Here is a 17,537-nt window from a genome sequence, read left to right on the forward strand (position 1 = left end):
AGAGACGCAAGACCCAACACTCTGGATGAGCTTAAGGCCGCTATCGAAGCATCCTGGGCCTCCATAACACCTCAGCAGTGCCACAGGCTGATTGCCTCCATGCCTCGCCACATTGAAGCAGTCATTTCTGCAAAAGGATTCCCGACCAAGTATTGAGTGCATAACTGAACATAATTATTTGAAGGTTGACTTTTTTTTTTGTATTAAAAACACTTTTATGTTTATTGTTCGGAGGAAATATGTAAATTTTTGAGATAGGAATTTGGGGTTTTCATGAGCTGTATGCCAAAATCATCAGTATTAAAACTATAAAAGACCTGAAATATTTCAGTTGGTGTGCAATGAATCTAAAATATATGAAAGTTTAATTTTTATCATTACATTATGGAAAATAATGAACTTTTATCACAATATGCTATTTTTTTGAGAAGGACCTGTATTTTGTGTCAGAGATTTTTTTCAGTATCCATTCCATTAAGTCTTTTCCACATCACTGCAGTTTTAATTGTGGTTTAGACGAATAATGTGCATGATCAAAAATACATTTACATATTTTTTTCTTTTCAATTTTACTGAAGTATTGCATGAAGTCGTTTACATGTAATCTTAGACAGAACATCCACAGACTTTTTGCTGTTTAGTCAAAGGTCTGGTAATGCGTGACTAGAAAACATAGTGTTTTAAGAATGTGTGTGTTTCAGAGACTGTCTGGTCCATTACACCCTTAGCCACTGTGTCTCGGGGCAGGACTGGTTAATGTTGATGATCAAGGAGTGTTGAGGACAGGACCTGGTACAGGCCATGCTATTTTGGAGGGTTATGCCATAGACATTTGTGGTATCTACCAAACACTGCTGATCATTGTGGAGGTGAGTGTTTATTTTGAGAAATACTGTAGGTTACCCTCAGTCAACATCCTTCTTGCCTTAGGTGTCAACAGTGTGGTTGGTACACATGCTGACTGTGTCATCCGTGAACAGTGATGGTGAAACGGGTTATTATGTTATTATAACCTAAAGATGCTATGTGAAAGTTTGAAACAGAAAATACTGGTTTTCATCTTGCCACATTCTTGGTAAAGAAAACACATTTCTATTCAAATTAATCAAAATAGATTTTTGCATTTTGGAACCAAACTCTTAATATATTCTCCCCCTCATTAACTGTTAATTCCCCAGGTTCTGTTTATATATAGTACCTTACCTTGTGGGGGTTAACTCTTTTTTTAAACGAGTTAAAAAAGTTTGAAAACCACTGATACAGTGCATTTCAGATCAGTTCCATCTCTGTTAGGATGTGGCGAGGCAGCTCAATAGGTTTTGTAACAGACCAATGTTATAAATGAAAAGACTTCTCTGGTGTCTTGCAGGTAAGAGTGGAGCATGTGTCCATTCCTCCCGCTGATAGGCTCCTCACTAATTGGTCTGAAGTCTCATAATATACAGCCAGAGCGGATCTGAACACAGGTGAGTCCTTTCACACCTCCCCATGAGATTCAGGGAGGCCACTTTACACAACCATGGAAAACACCTGATGTGCCATTAGTACAACTATATAAGGGGAATTTAAGAATAATGATAAATAATTAGCCCTTTGGACGGTTTAAGAGATTATAATCCAGTTATTAAATTCTGTCAGGAGGATCCACATGTCCCTCTTTAATGACTTGACTCTTAGACTAAAATTCTCAGTGGTGATTATCTCTAACTCTTTAATATGTGCAATTAAAACGTGGTGGGTGGGAAGAGAAATGATCTCAACTATATTTGACCTGCATAAATCTTAGATCTGGGCAGGATTTTCACTTTCAGAGACATGGATACAGTTCCGCACAGATCTAAGGTTGAGATTGACTGACTTGGATACAAGTAGCATTTCTTGCATGGTAAAAATATTGCCAAAAGCATTGATCATGTTAAATAAGACACACACACACACACACACACACACACACAAGTTTGATAAAATACAAATGAGAGGATTTGCTTTATTTAAATTCTGTTTTGTTATTTTAAGAAACTGTATGTAGTTTTTGGTATTTTCACAACTTTGGAGCTGAATTTCATTCCTGTTCACCAAACTTACATCCTCCCAGAACAGATGTTTAGGGGACACGTGGGAAAAACTAGAAGCCATTTGACTTATTAGAAGTCAGTGTACCGTCAGATTGCTTTAAACTTTACTTAAATGTTTTTCAGTGTTGACGATATCGTGTGCTGTGACTCTCTCTCTGTCTCCTTCTCATGGTAGCTCAACGCAATCTAGAGCAGTGGGGAGGCCATACAACCTGAGGCAGAGCTACTGCGCTCGCTACACTTTGGCGCCCCCTATCCAGAGATGAGAATACTGCAGGCTCTCTTTAATGCAGCACCCTTCAACACACTGGTAAAACAAGTTTTAAATAAGCTTCAATATTGAGATCCATGTTAAGTTTGGAGTCTGAGAGAGCCTAAGGGTATTTTAATAACTGAACAACATAACTGAAATATCTTAAGTTTGGAGTCTGAGAGAGCCTAAGGGTATTTTAATAACTGAACAACATAACTGAAATATCTTAAGTTTGGAGTCTGAGAGAGCCTAAGGGTATTTTAATAACTGAAAAAACATAACTGAAGTATCAGCTTTTACCTAATCTTAGGAGAATTGATTATAAACATAATTTTAAACTTGATAACACATTATTTTATTGTACCACAACTGTTTTTAACACTGATAAGAAATGCTTTTTACGAAAAAGATCAGCACATCAGAATGACTATTGAATGATCATTTGACACTGAAGACTGGAGTAATGTTTACTGAAAACAAATGACTTTTTTTTAAATATGGAAGTAGAAAACATTTTAGATTGTGATCAGTATGACAGATTTCATGCATTTTGATCAAATAAATGTAGCCATTTTTGAGAATGAGAGAGATCATGAAAGAGATGCATTTGAAATGAAACCACGTTTCAGTTTCTTTATTTATTTCTTCACTCTTATCTTAGGTTCAGTCAGACACCCCAGACATTGTGTTATCTGATGCGGTCCGGTCAGATGAAGACCCCACCCTCCTCCTGATTTCAGTCTATCCAGCCTCACATTTCCTGGATCACGTACCATCTACAGCAAGCATTACTCTGTCCACAGACCTCTCTCCACTAAAGCACTTTGTGTTGGTGACAGCCTGGATTCAGGTTAGAGAGCAAGAGACACTCTTTTCACAATGTTCTACATGCACACTAATGTTCAACAGTTTGGGGTCAGTATGATATATTTGTAAAGAAATTGGTATTTTTCAGCATTAAATTGTGAAAAAAATGACAACGATTCTATTTCAAATAAATACTGTTCTCAGATCCCTGCACATAACATGCAGACAAAAATATATTTATTGTGAGCACAAATGCGTTCTTTCATTTTGAATTTATTCCCTTGTTTAAGCTCATGGCCATGATCTACTACTCATACACTTGTTAAGTCATGGCCGCAAATTGAGAATTTAATAAAAAAATTAAGGCCTGAAAAAAATACAAATTGGGGACATTTACAACAAATTAGTACAGCGTGGCCACAATTTAGTAAAATAAGGGAAAGGATTGATAATTTGTGGGACAAATTCATAATTTGATCAAATAAATACAGACCTATAGTGTGAAAAAAAAAAAAATATTGTGTTAACCCAAAACTTCTGAACAGTAGCGCAACATATCTGTTTCTGAAACTGAAAATGTTCATTTGTATGTTCAGGTCATCTTGGAACAAATTCTGGACACTTGTTCATTTCAGTATTTTGTTTGCTGTACTGGCCGCTGCTACTGCTCTTTTCATTGGTAGAGTCACACTTAATAAGAGTTTTACCTTCAGATTCTGTGCTACACTGAATACGCGTGATGCCCAGTGATTCATTTCAAAGTCATCATGTGATTCAGAATCAGGATTTGAAGATTTGGCCCTGCAGAGTTTTTTATTCTCTTAAATGTTTGATTTCCACAGTGAACAAAACCATGCAGTCCTCACACCCTCTACAACTGCAGGTGAAACCCAATTATATTTGAATCAACTGCTTTACCTTAAACGTGCTCTTTTAGTACTTTTTATGTTAGTTAATTGAAGTTCCACCTTGTCTTTTTAATAAATGATCTTTTTGTGAATGATTCATTCCTCCGTATTTTTTATTTTTTTCAATGAAATGTCATATATCAGTCTTATGGTGAAACCAGACTTTTCTCTGGTGATGTATGATATACTTCATTTAATCGTAATCCATTTAAATGCTGTCCCTTTCTAACAATCATCTCCAAGCTCATTTAGATCTACTTCCATCCAATCAAGACCCGATGGATTAAACAAAGTCCCTGCCCCGCATTGTTTTCTTTTGGATAATCATTTTCACAGATGAACATCACATACAGAAGAAAAGTCACTGAGTGGAGTAATTATGCATATTATGCATAATTATGCATATTAATTAGCATATTATGGTTCAAACGTACTATCAGACCCATATGCTTTTTTTCCAATGAATATCTTTTCAGAAAAACATCTTTCAGAAAACATTTCTATATGTGGCTCGCACCATTGCTGGCAACACCAGAAGTCCTGCAGAGAAAACGGTGCATCTTTTCTCCCCTGATGTTAAACTTTGTGAGCCACAGTGAGAATCTGTCAAATAAATGATTCTTTCATTTATTTGTCTCTTTTCAATTCAACAGTTAACACGTGCAAATTACTTCAGTTTTTTTTTTACCAGTTTTACTAACACTTCCTATCTTTCTTACTCTAAAATTAAAGTATTTTTTTATAATGCTTTTATTCTGCAATGATGCATTAAAAATGCATCAAAAGACACTTCTAACATTCATAATTCTTTAAACATTCAACATTCATAAAATTATTCAATGGAATTCTGTTCTTTTTAACTTTTCAACTTGAATCCTGAAAAAAACTAAATGTATAGGATTCCACAAAAATAATAGGCACAACCATTAAAACAAATGCTTCTTGAGCATAAAAACTGTGTATTAGAATTTCAAAAAAAAAAAAAAAAAAAAAAAAAAAAATCATGCGACACTGACCTGATGTCTTCTGAAAATTACAGAATTGAGCCGTAAGAGATTAAGAGACTTTCTGAAATATATCAAATCATTGTACTGACCCAAGACTTTTGAATGATAGTCTATGTATAATACTAGTCACCTGTGAACAGTCCGAGTGTTGCTCATCTAAGCAATGCATACAATATTTAAGGCAGAATATTTGTATTACCTGGTGATAATATTAAGTTACAACAGACGAGCATGACACTAAAGCTCTGTTTATGTGGCAGTGACAATGCAGATAGTCTGGTAAATCAGCTACCACAACACAGACATAAATGAAAAATGAACCTTTATTTTAGTAAGAGAGGGAGAGAGAGACAGGTTTGGTGGTAATACACCTCACATGCTCTGTGTTCAGACAGCACTTTGACATTTCAAGTTTTCTAGCCCTCTTCTCGGTTTAGCCTTGATCTCCACTGCCCCGTTATAGATCAGAAACACAGCCTCGGAGTCACTGAAATCCCTGTGAAGAGACCAACCCTGTCTCTCCTCCCGTAGTCTCCCTCGTCCTTGCATAATGGTCAATGAGAGACTAGTGCTGCTTCCTCCTGAATGAGCATCCTGTTAACAGAGAGAAAGACCAAGGCTTTTAGAATTCAGCTTCAAATCAATTCTATATTTTGTCACCACAGTAGTGGAAAAACAACCACCACAGATAGCAGAGCAAGGACATGTTGTTCAAGACAAACAAACTTTTGTTAATATTTTTTTTTTTCATTTTTTTTTTAAATCTGAGAAATCAATTAAGTAAAGAAACAATCAATCAATCATCAAAATAATTGTTAGTTGCCACAGAATTCTCAAAAAAACGAATAAGTGTATTATAACGGTAATGAAGCAATTCAAATTTATTGAATAATAGACAATATAAATGTCAATTTGTGGCTGGGGAACTAAAAAAATAGATGGTGTTGAGTGGGACAGAAACAATCTGCTTGTACTTCTCCCACTTTCTGCTGAACTTTCTTCAATCAGGACAGAGTGTTTCAGAGCTTCAGCGATCGTCAAGCTTTAGCTGAAGAAGAGAACAGTGATCAAGTGGGAGACACTGGGGTGGTCTGTGGGGGCGTGTTACCATGGCACATTGACAAGTGCCTGTAAATGTATCTTTGATCTGTGAGTGCACTTCCAGCCATATTTCTCCCACACAAAAACATGAATTTATTAGTCATCTTCTGAAGACTGTATTTCAATGCATTAGTCTGACATGTTCTGACTACTGCTGGAAAGAAGAAAATCCCACTGAGGGATTCTGCTTATGGGATCAGATTTATCAAGAAACTAGGTATATTCATGCTTTGGGCAATCCCTCTACACTCGTGTGCACTGGTGTCTGTGTAGACAAGCAATACCTTCTGTGAGGCGCGCCTTTCCTCCGGTGGGCTGGCACAGTACTGTAGAGCATCCTACACATAAGACCACTGTCTGTGCGTGACTAAACACTGTAGTGATCTTATAACAGCCTGCAAAGAGAGATTGATGAAAAGTTACAAACACTTACATAAGCTTGTGATCACATATGAAGGACAGTGTTTAAATATCTAACAGCATTAAGCCAATGTCCCTTTTATGTGGACACACTGCATAGGGCCCAGAAAGCAACAATACCTGCTCAAATTTTTCAACAGCCTTTGTTCCGAAAATATTTTTCATTCTCTTTCCGCCATAAGGATTAAAATATAAAAAAAATAAAACTTAAAAAGTTTTTAATTTTTCATTTGGTGGATGCTGAAAGGATAAGTTATTGTTCAAAATCTATTTCCCTCTGGGAAAAAAATAATGCTGTTTTTACCTCTAGAACTCTGTTGCATTCTATTAAAGTTACATTTTAAAATTCACCAGACAGTGTACAGTGATCGCAATGATATAACCAGGGGTGTTTTTTGGTGGATACTGAGATGGAGCAGGGATTTTTTTGGCATTTTAAGATGGGATTATAACATTTCTGGTAGTACCATCATCATAATGCATTTACATTGCACTGCACGTTAAAATCACTGATTATATATAAATATATATATAGAGAGAGAGAGAGAGTGCAAGAGTAGGGTTACGAAAGTAAAAATCCCATTAATTTTCTCTGTAAGGAAACTGTGAGCTCTGAGGTTGTTGATTGATGGTTTATTCTTTCATTAAAGCCCTCAACCCACATTATTTCAACTTATCCTACCAATAATCATGTTTAACGGTGGAAAGTTTATTTTTATCCATTTTGTTTCTAGTCATTCAATGTTTTATGGGATTGTAGTTCATTTCTTTATTAAAGCTGTTAAGCACGCAGTCTTGTACCTTTTTTGTATTTCAAATACTGTTTTGTTCCTTCAAATAAAAGTTTGTATTGTTGTGGTTTCACCTCGTAGATGGTTGGTTCACTTCATGGCCTATAATGCTTACATTTTCAAAATCATTGTTGGAAGAAAAGATAATTCTTGCAGAACAAAGGCCACTAAAAAAAGTTTTCCTATGCTTTAATAATAACTGAGACAAAGTGAGAGCTCTGTAATCAGTGTCCTGGGAGGCTCTGTTGTTTACTCCAAGCACCTATTCTGCAGATGTTACCTGGGCATTTGACATCCATAAAATAAGAGTTGGGACTTTGTACGAGACGCTTCTTCTTGTGACTTCTCTTCTCCTCCTCTGGCGTCGGATGCAACAAGTCCTTCGCGAGCTAAAAGGTGATCAGAGATGTGTCAATCACATTTGCGTACTCCGAGCTAAGGTTTATCGATGATGCTATGGCATCTCAACACATCCACAACGACAACAGAACACAAACAACTCAATAAGGGGAGACGTAAAACAAAGTGAAAGATGCATAGGCTTGATGATCTACAGCTGATTATCAAAAGATTACTGTCACTACAAAGTGCCTCTTCACTTTCCGTTTAACCAACTAAAAGACGGATATACTACCAATATTCCACCTTCAAAAATATTAATAATCGTTAAAGTATTATTTAATTAATAACTCTCAACAACGTAATAAGATAATGTGTTTTATTTGTATTTATACACGTTTATTTACGCTCGTGCACGCGGCCATCTTGTTCATATCCACATAGCACGCGTTTCGCTCTTTTCTACAATGTTTAAACCTGTAAATATGTTACATTAATAGATCGCGGCCGGTAAATTCATAAAAACACGATCCACCCTCTTCAGTCGATGCTATTTAATCCACACACCAGGCGCGATCAGGTCGTAAATGGACTTGATTGTAATAGCATGCACTTACGGGCATGTTGGCGACAGTGGAGCTGCAGCCGAAAAGGGGGGGCGAGCGGAAATACACGCGCACATGAACGGGGCTTGTGAGCACGGGCAGGAAATACTTCACTCACGCTTAATGAAAACATTCTTCTTAATTCATTAATAGACTATTAAGCTTATACAGGCTGTGAGTTATAAAAACTGCTGCTATATAAACTATTAGACGTCACTCTTAAAGAGACGTAATAAAAGGCACCCCAACAAATGGCATGCATGCATTCAAATGTCATAATTTGGTGTATTAATATATTATTACAACAATTAAATTGTATATATATATATATATATATATATATATATATATATATATATATATATATATATATATTTATTTATTTACTTATTTAGCAGCAGAGATGCTCACAAGTCTCTGAGCTAGAGTCCAAGTCAAGTCTCAAGTCTCTGAGCTAGAGTCCAAGTCAAGTCTCAAGTCTCTGAGCTAGAGTCCAAGTCAAGTCTCAAGTCATTGAGCTAGAGTCCAAGTCAAGTCTCAAGTCTCTGAGCTAGAGTCCAAGTCAAGTCTCAAGTCTCTTTATTATATTAAGTCTCTGGTTATAATAAATGTTGCATCACGTACAGCGACCCATCCAAGCTGCTTAGAACACTGCATAGCTATATATAAGGAATTCAAAGCATGTAATATGTTATTATGACAACTCTATTTATTAGCATACAATATCAACTTTGATTTTGGTATATAATCAGTGTAAACAGGCTATTGCAACATGACAAAAACACCAAGAATGCTTTACTTTTAAGTTATTTTGCATTTATGGATTCAGTAATGGCCTTCTGTCTGTCCTGGCTGTATAGCTGCACACCTCTTGTCTGGCTTAAGAATGAACAAAGCTACGCTGACTTATGTTATTCATAAAATACCTACTCACAAATAAACATCAAAAACAAAGCCGGCTGCAATGAATTTCTGTGCAAAACAGCTTTTACTACAAACACTTCCACACAAGAACATTGTTATCACACAAGAACATTTTAGAGAAAAAAATTAGAAGTAGATAAAATTAGAATAAATAAAATGGAAATGTCTACATACTATTACTACTGTAAACTTTGCAAATAGGACATCAGCCCCTTCAAGTCAATGAACAATAACAAAGTGGGCTGCAATGAATATCTGTGCAAAACGTCATGGCTCCGCTCCTACCCAATGACAGAGGCACGCAGGTTTTTTTCCACTGGAGTACTCACGTGAAGGATGCGTGCACAACTAATAACTAATATCATCACGCTATAAAGGGTTGGCCTGCGCTGGGTGCGCCCCTCCCCCTATAACTGTTCTGTCTCGCGGAGGAGCTCATCTGTGTGCATCTGTGTGAAACACGCGCTCTGAAACACGCATAGGAAAAAAGAGCGACAGATAGAACGGCTCCCCTCCAGCCGTGACTCGGCTCCCATCGTTCATGTTTATGAGCCGTTCAAAAGAATCGGTTCGTTCGCGAACGTCACAACTCTAACAGCGAGCTCATCTGACGTTTACTAAAAATTAACATTGTTCACGAGTCCCGGAGCTCGAGTCCGAGTCGAGTCTGAAGTCTTTCGAGGACGAGTCTCAAGTCGAGTCTGAAGTCACTGTTTGTGCGACTTAAGTCGCACTCGAGTCCGAGTCTCAAACTCGAGTCCCCATCTCTGTTTAGCAGACGCTTAACCACTTGAGTGACTTACAAATGAAGACAGTGGAAGCAATCAAAAACAACCAAAACGCAATGATATATAAGTGCTATAACAAGTCTCAGTTAGGTTAACACAGTACACGTAGCATGGGATTTTAAATAATATAATAAATAAAAAGAAAACCGAATAAAAAAAGAATAGAGCAAGCTAGTTAGAGGTCTTTACACACACACACACACACACACACACACACACACATAAAATTGCATAATAAATGAAAAGAAAATAGAATACAAAAAGATTAGAAAGGTAGTTAGATTTTTTTAAAGAATAGAATTAGAATATTGAGTGTTAAAGTTAGAGGGTCAAATAAAGATGGAAGAGATGTGTTTTAAGCTGATTCTTGAAGATGGCTAAGGACTCAAGGCGAATATGCAAATTGATAAACAGAGGTGTGACGTGTATTCTTTTTGGCTCATTAAAAATTAATCTTGGTGCCGCGTTCTGAATTAATTGTAAAGGTTTGATAGAATTGGCTGGAAGACCTGCCAAGAGGGCATTGCAATAGTCCAGCCTGGACAGAACAAGAGCCTGAACAAGGAGTTGAGCAGCATGTTCCGAAAGAAAGGGCTTGATCTTCTTGATGTTGAATAAAGCAAATTTGCAGGATCAAACAGTTTTAGCAATGTGGTCTGAGAAAGTCAGCTGATCATCAGTCATAACTCCAAGGCTTCTAGCTGTTTTTGAAGGAGTTATGGTTGATGTGCCTATATGGTGAAATTGTGATGAAACGATGGGTTTGCTGGAATCACAAGCAGTTCTGTTTTGGCAAGGTTGAGTTGAAGGTGATGGTCTATCATCCAGGAAGAAATGTCTGTTAGACAAGCTGAGATGCGAATAGCTACCGTCGGATCATCAGGATGGAATGAGAGGTAGAGTTGAGTGTCATCAGCATAGCAGTGGTATGAAAAGCCATGTTTCTGAATGACAGAACCTAATGATGCCATGTAGACAGAGAAGAGAAGTGGTCCAAGAACTGAGCCTTGAGGCACCCCAGTAGTTAGATGTTGAGACTTGGACACCTCACCTCTCCAAGATACTTTGAAGGACCTATCTGATAGGTAAGACTCAAACCATTGAAGTGTGGTTCCTGAGATGCCATTTGCCAGTAGGGTTGATAGGAGGATCTGCTGGTTAACCGTGTCAAAAGCAGCGGACAGATCAAGCAGGTTAAGTACTGAAGATTTGGATTCTGCTCTTGCCAGTCTTAGAGCTTCAACTTGAATGTCCACTTCTGAAGCCAGATTGGTGTGAGAAATGTAGAGACTTTTTATATATATATATATATATATAAAATTAGGGGTGCTCCGATCACGATCGGCAGATCGTTATGCGCATCTCGTCAGTAAAGCCGGTTCTCTAATCAGTGGTTAATTCCATCAGGTGTGTGATTTCACATAGAGCACCTGTTACTACACAGAGCTGTTGTTAATAGAGAAGTTAATAGAGAAGCTAATTCAAAATATTGTTAAATGCTAGGACTATAAAATGTTATAAATTATAAGCCCACTGAAACAATGGTGCTTACAAATGTTCATTTTGACAGGAAAAATCAACATGAAAAAATTATATATATAATATACGAAAAAAAAAAAAAAAAAAAAAAGACTTGAAAATCCTTGCTTCATTTCGGGATTTTTGTGTGTCAGTGGCGCCCCCTGTTGACTGACGCCGTTATCGGTTCTCCTCAACACTGTTTTATTAAACCTCTCCCTCCCACGACGTCAGCTTTTGGGAACTCGGGCAAGGGAAAGTTTAGGGAGAAAAACGTCTGCTGTTGTCTATGTATGGATGAATACTGAAAGAGGAGAGAAAACTAGTGCAGTGTAACGTTAACCCGAGATGGCGAATGCGTGGCATAGGCGCTGAAAAAGTTGCAGCAGACGCGTTTAAAGGGCGTTGAACAAACTTTTTGTTTTCATGGAATTTTTTTCCCTTTTTTCCGAACGGACGAAGCAACAAGGCGAAACTTGAGTTTACCGGGGACACTTTGCCAAGGAAAGAAAATCCATGAAGTTTCAAAGGAGGACATGATTCAGACGGAAGGATTTTGAAAGGCTGCGCGCGTGACTGTGAGATCAAATCTGGGGGGGAACTAATCTAAAACTTGTTATAAGATCTGAGTGAAACGAACAATGGCGAAGAAATACGACTTGCTCTTTAAATTATTGCTTATTGGCGATAGTGGTGTTGGCAAGACCTGTTTGATCATCCGTTTTGCAGAGGACAATTTTAATTCTACCTACATATCAACCATCGGTAAGTGACCAGAATGAACCTGTTTCAAATACTGTTTGATATCGTAAGATGTTTTGCTCTGCTGCCAAGTTTCTATCTTGTAAAACAAGTGCTACTTCAAGTGTTTGTTCATGTTAGTACTAGTCCAAATGTCATCTCACTCCAGCCTGCCCCAGTTTAACTCATCTATAACTCAGATCAGTCGTGGGGATCATCCCGTGCTTTATGTATCTTCCTCCCTGATTGCATTTCCTGTGTTGTGCCCATTTTCGACCCCCTGTTAGATTACTACCCCCTCGTTGAAATCGCTACCTGATTGCGTAATCCTAACCCCGCCTCTAATCCTAACCCCTCCCCCACACCTAACCCTACCAAAACTCGGGGTTAATAATCTGGTGGGGGTCAGAATAGGCCACAACACCGGCATTCTTGCGCTACTTTACTTCCACCAGCCACTGCTTGCCCCTCTCTGTATCTTACTTTTCAATCTCTCTTCATCCAGTTACATCAACGCCCCCCCCCCCCCCCATCAGATGGAGGCCATCCTCCATGGCATTTAGTGCATTCACCCAGATCTTCAAATGACCCCTTCCCTCCCTTCTTCCGATCTAATTCACTGAAAAACAAACCAGGGTGTATCTCATTATGCCTGCTCTTGTATTTCTGAATGTAACAGACATTCAGACATTAGTCCACTTTTATTATGCCTCTCGGGGTTAAAACATGTTCACCCTTCCTTCCTGCCCCTCCTGGTTTATCCGTTTCCCTTTTTTCTTTTTCCTAGGTATTGACTTTAAAGTGAAGACCATTGAGGTTGAAGGGAAGAAAGTCAAACTTCAAGTCTGGTAAATATATAAATATATATATATATATATGTGTGTATATATTGAAAGTATTTTTATTTTCTGTTTTCATTTTCATTTTGTAATTTTTTATTAATTTTAATTTCCGTTTTAGTTAAGTACTTCAAGCTAAACTGCGTTAAAATTAGAAATGTTGCAGAAATGTTCTGGCAGCTAGTTTGGCAACTAAATATTATATCATATAAATATTATATATTATATTATATTTTATATTTTAAGTTAAAATGTGTTTTAATTATTTTATTTTTATTATTAGTTGACTATAAATTTCCCATGAACATTATATTTATATATATATATATATATATATATATATATATATATATATATATATATATATATATTTTTTTTTTATATTTATTTTATTTGAGATCAAATATATATATAGCACACATACCGATGAAGTCCTGTTTGTTTGTTAAATCAGAATTTAAAGTTATGCTTTATTAATATAAAAATTCTAAATACAGTGGCAGTGTACACAAAAACGTCTTCAGTGTCTTTTTCTGTTTGAAAGTTAACTGTTAAAACTGTGAGCTCGTTGTAAATGTGTCAAAGGTGGAGTCCGGCTGACTTTAGCTCAGGCCTCCCACAGACCTTTTGACAATTCAATACAGTCATTTATGTATGGAGATGATGTCAGCCTGAAGTTCAAAGTCCACTCCTATAAAAGAATTATATTAAACATGGCAATTTTTTTATTTTTATTTATTAAACTGACAAGCTTACTGAGCACTAAAATGTCTTGTGTGTAACTTGTTTAATCTGCTAGGGACACAGCGGGACAGGAGAGATTTAAGACCATCACTACTGCATACTACAGAGGGGCCATGGTGAGACAAGAAATATGTTAATGCATAATAATCTTTTTATTCCTATAGCTTAAATATCTATAAACTTACTTAGGTGGATATTGTGAAACCCATTTTATTTCAACAGTAATTAGAGTATGGTAAATCATACACATTTTGTTAATGGTGTATTATTTTGATCATATCTTTCAGGGCATCATTCTTGTGTATGACATCACTGATGAAAAATCATTTGAGAATATTCAGAACTGGATGAAGAGCATCAAAGAAGTAAGAGAGAAAAAGGAGTATAAAATATGTTAGTCATTATAGGAGTTTATTTAAAAAAATTGAAAGTAGTAGATGAATAAATTAATAGTAAAGGTGGACATATAACCTTTAGCATATTTCTATGTCGCATTGCTGGTTAGTTTGGACAGCTTGACCCATTTTGTTTGGGAATATAAAATCTAACATTGTACCTTTGTTGACTTCAAAGGTTTGGAGTATTTATTTTGTTATTATTATTTGAATCTACAGCATAGCAATTCAGTCTTAATATTGCATATAGAATGATTATAATCAGATACCTTCTTGCAGCCTCTAGGAAAGCATCAAATGAAACCAGCTTTATTAAATGTGAGTTTCAGTTCTTGATAAGCTGCCATAGGAAGTAGGTTCTGCACAGGTTTTCAGAAAAGAGATGCAGTGTAAACACAAATGGGGCCTTTTGTTATCAGTCTCGGTTATGAAAAAATGAGGAAGTGCATTCTTATGTTCTGTGTTTCCCAGAATGCATCAGCAGGTGTATGTCGGATGTTACTGGGCAACAAGTGTGATATCGAGTCCAAAAGGAAAGTGTCAAAGGAGATTGGCGAGAAGGTAAGTGCTAGGTGTTTTATTGGAGTTATAAATGGCTTTTCAGTCAGTTTATTTATAACATGTACTGTAAACATCACTACAACCCACATGTGAAGTTTGTTGATTTTAATACTTCATCTAGTGTTGTCAAAAGACCCGGTACTTCGGTACCAAGTCGGTACTAAAAAAATGAAATTGTCACGGTACCAGGTTTCTTTAACTTACGGTGGTACCGAGGACCTGGACAACTCTGTTCTTGATGCATACAGCACTATGATTTCCGCGAAGCAGAAAAAAGTGGACGGAATCTCGAAATCCAGATTTGATAATGAAACTTACATTTTAATTTGGACAGTCAAGGAAGTTGTCAAAGTTAGCATAAATTAATCGAATCAAATCTCCATATGGACCTTTATCTGTAAATGTTAAGCCGCAGAAGTTGGTTGAAATATGAATCCTGGATGTTCTGCGCGTCTCTGTGTGAATGAATGAATGGTTTGTTTACTACATAGAATGAAGCACGAGACGCTTGCAGTAATTTCAGCATCTGCCGTATGAATGAGGACATAAATACATAAACAACAACACCAGAAATGTTTTGAGTCACTTCACAAGCATTTTACTGTTTCATTTGAGGAAAACCAGTGTCAGTTTAAAGGTATTCACGGTAGCCCGTCAAAATAAGTTCATTTTTACATAAAGGGCGTTGTGCTAGAAATATTACTATTATTTAGTAGAATTTATGTGGTACTGCTACTACTGTTGAAAAAATTTATAAAACTTTATTTTTTTTAAATAAATAAATCACACAATATTTCTTCCATGTTTTAATTTTAATAGCAAATCCCCTTTATTTACCAAAAAAATAAAATTTGAGTTTAAATTTCATTAATTAATAGACAAATTAAATTTGCGTGAAACTTGTTTACTGTTTTTCATGATTATATTACTTGTAAAAAAAAAAAAACTTTAAACAGAATTATAAATAAGTATAAAGAATTGCACTATTTTTATTTTTTTTTTGTGCTGAAAAGTGTGTGTTTTTTAAATTAACATATTTTAATGTTTTGCTTTGGTACCGTAATTGGTACAGAGAACCGTGGACTTTCACTGGTATCGGTACTGAATACTGAAATTTTGGTACCTAAAAGAAAACAAACAGCAGAAAACAAACTTTTAATTTTCAAAAAAGTGATTGTCTTTTTTCATTCATTATAGCTCGCAAAGGAGCATGCTATTCGATTCTTTGAGACTAGTGCAAAATCCAGCATCAACGTTGAGGAGGTATGGAATGATATATCGTTTTAGTTTTCTAGTTTCAGTCTAATTCAGTATCATAAGTTATAGTCACAGTTGATATTTATCTGTTACTCAGTTATCTGTATTTGTTTTGTATTCTCAATAATGATTGTTTTCATAATGAGTGCAGAAATGTCTGTGACAGCTAATAATAAAAACATAAATAGTAAATCTGTGCATTTCAGTGTGCTTAACTTTATGTATTTAGTCTACGTTTTGACCGGATTTAACTTTCTCTCCATAGTCTTTTGCTGCTCTTGCACGAGATATTTTGCTGAAGTCAAATAAGAAGCCGGTGAGTTTTCAGTGTGTGATACATAAACGTGTGGTCATATCAAAATAAAATCACAATAGCTCTTACATTTTTAAGTTCTAAAGTGATTCATTTCTTCTTATTTGTGTTTTTTTTATCCTGACTGATATCACATGATGTTTTTTTGTTTATTTATTTTTTTATTTTATAATCAGACAGATCTAAAGATTAATTTAACAAGAAGAGTAACAAACCTGCCAGGCTGCAAGCATTCCATTACATTTCTTATGTTTGCTGTTTTTACAGGGTCCATCTGGTCGTGAGATTAAACTTACCAGCACAGAGAAAAAGTCCTCCAAATGTCTTCTTCTTTAGATATGCTTTTGACCAGAGGGCGGTCTCACTGCGCGCACACACACACACACACAAAACAAAACACACACACAGTAACATTGCAGTGTTTATGCCTGAGAGTTCTTTGCAAAGTGAACATGGAATGTTAATAGGTAGTGGTTTTAAAGAATGATGGCACTAGTAAGATATGAAATACATGATATCAAATATGAAACAGGTAACAGCTTTCATGTAGATAGAGGAAAATGACTTTTTTTTTTTTTTACTTCATATTTAGATTTTCGCACTACACAACAAAACAGTGTTTAGGCCACAGTGGAGACAATGTTGGTTTTACTTGCACAACCAGTTTTGCTCGGTAAAAATGGAGAACAAGTACCTATTGAATTTCTAGTTTTTGCCAACTTCAAGTTAACTATTTAGTCCACTTTTAGACAAATGGTTTGAATGTAGATGGATATAAAAGATGAATAACTTCAATTTTAAAGACATTGACCTCTAATGGATGGATAAGAGATATGAGAAAAGGATTGACGGTTTATGTTTGGGAAAATAATAATGTTCCACTGAATATTCACAGTGTGCTTCTCCAAAAGGGATTATGGCATAATTCACGTATTTGGTTTTGCATAATATTTGCATCAAGTTTCTGTATTCCTGCAGTATTCCACTTTTCTATATTCTTTTCCACAGCATATATCTCAGAATTTGTTCAATAATCTGCTTGTAATAAAGAAAATAATGTTCAAAGTCTCATACAGTTTAAGTTTTTTTTCCCTATTTGTGATATTAACAGTGTAATAAATATGTATTTGTCACCTATTTTTAGTACGTAA

At 36.0% G+C, this 17,537-nt stretch overlaps 2 protein-coding genes and 1 long non-coding RNA gene across 3 annotated transcripts; 2 read left to right on the forward strand and 1 right to left on the reverse strand.

The window, feature by feature from the left end:
• The first annotated feature begins 707 nt into the window (after positions 1-707).
• Positions 708-5,009, forward strand: LOC113060237 (uncharacterized). Its single transcript, XR_003278217.1, has 4 exons — positions 708-869; positions 1,370-1,466; positions 2,251-2,385; positions 2,990-5,009. It is a non-coding gene; the product is annotated as an uncharacterized LOC113060237 (long non-coding RNA).
• A 346-nt stretch (positions 5,010-5,355) lies between these two features.
• On the reverse strand, positions 5,356-8,391 carry LOC113060236 (40S ribosomal protein S27). Its single transcript, XM_026229159.1, has 4 exons — positions 8,319-8,391; positions 7,643-7,751; positions 6,436-6,546; positions 5,356-5,644 (listed from the first exon to the last, which is right to left on the reverse strand). The coding sequence occupies exons 1-4, from the start codon at positions 8,322-8,324 to the stop codon at positions 5,616-5,618; spliced, it is 255 nt and encodes an 84-aa protein (XP_026084944.1). The 5' UTR covers positions 8,325-8,391; the 3' UTR covers positions 5,356-5,615.
• A 3,339-nt stretch (positions 8,392-11,730) lies between these two features.
• On the forward strand, positions 11,731-17,454 carry LOC113060239 (ras-related protein Rab-13). Its single transcript, XM_026229163.1, has 8 exons — positions 11,731-12,301; positions 13,065-13,125; positions 13,916-13,976; positions 14,148-14,225; positions 14,727-14,816; positions 16,014-16,079; positions 16,339-16,389; positions 16,654-17,454. The coding sequence occupies exons 1-8, from the start codon at positions 12,178-12,180 to the stop codon at positions 16,720-16,722; spliced, it is 600 nt and encodes a 199-aa protein (XP_026084948.1). The 5' UTR covers positions 11,731-12,177; the 3' UTR covers positions 16,723-17,454.
• Positions 17,455-17,537: the final 83 nt, after the last annotated feature.

Source organism: Carassius auratus, chromosome 41 (genome assembly GCF_003368295.1).
Source record: "Carassius auratus strain Wakin chromosome 41, ASM336829v1, whole genome shotgun sequence".
Lineage (NCBI taxonomy): Eukaryota > Metazoa > Chordata > Actinopteri > Cypriniformes > Cyprinidae > Carassius > Carassius auratus.

Excerpts from the sequence above, each read along its gene's own strand:
- LOC113060236 (XM_026229159.1), bottom strand. Across the intron at positions 6,547-7,642 it reads TATGGATGTCAAATGCCCAG|GCTGTTATAAGATCACTACA; the intron begins GTAACATCTGCA and ends CTCTCTTTGCAG. Across the intron at positions 5,645-6,435 it reads AAAGGCGCGCCTCACAGAAG|GATGCTCATTCAGGAGGAAG; the intron begins GTATTGCTTGTC and ends CTCTGTTAACAG.
- LOC113060239 (XM_026229163.1), top strand. The coding sequence starts at position 12,178 with ATGGCGAAGAAATACGACTTGCTCTTTAAATTATTGCTTATTGGCGAT. Across the intron at positions 13,977-14,147 it reads CATACTACAGAGGGGCCATG|GGCATCATTCTTGTGTATGA; the intron begins GTGAGACAAGAA and ends CATATCTTTCAG. Across the intron at positions 14,817-16,013 it reads CAAAGGAGATTGGCGAGAAG|CTCGCAAAGGAGCATGCTAT; the intron begins GTAAGTGCTAGG and ends CATTCATTATAG.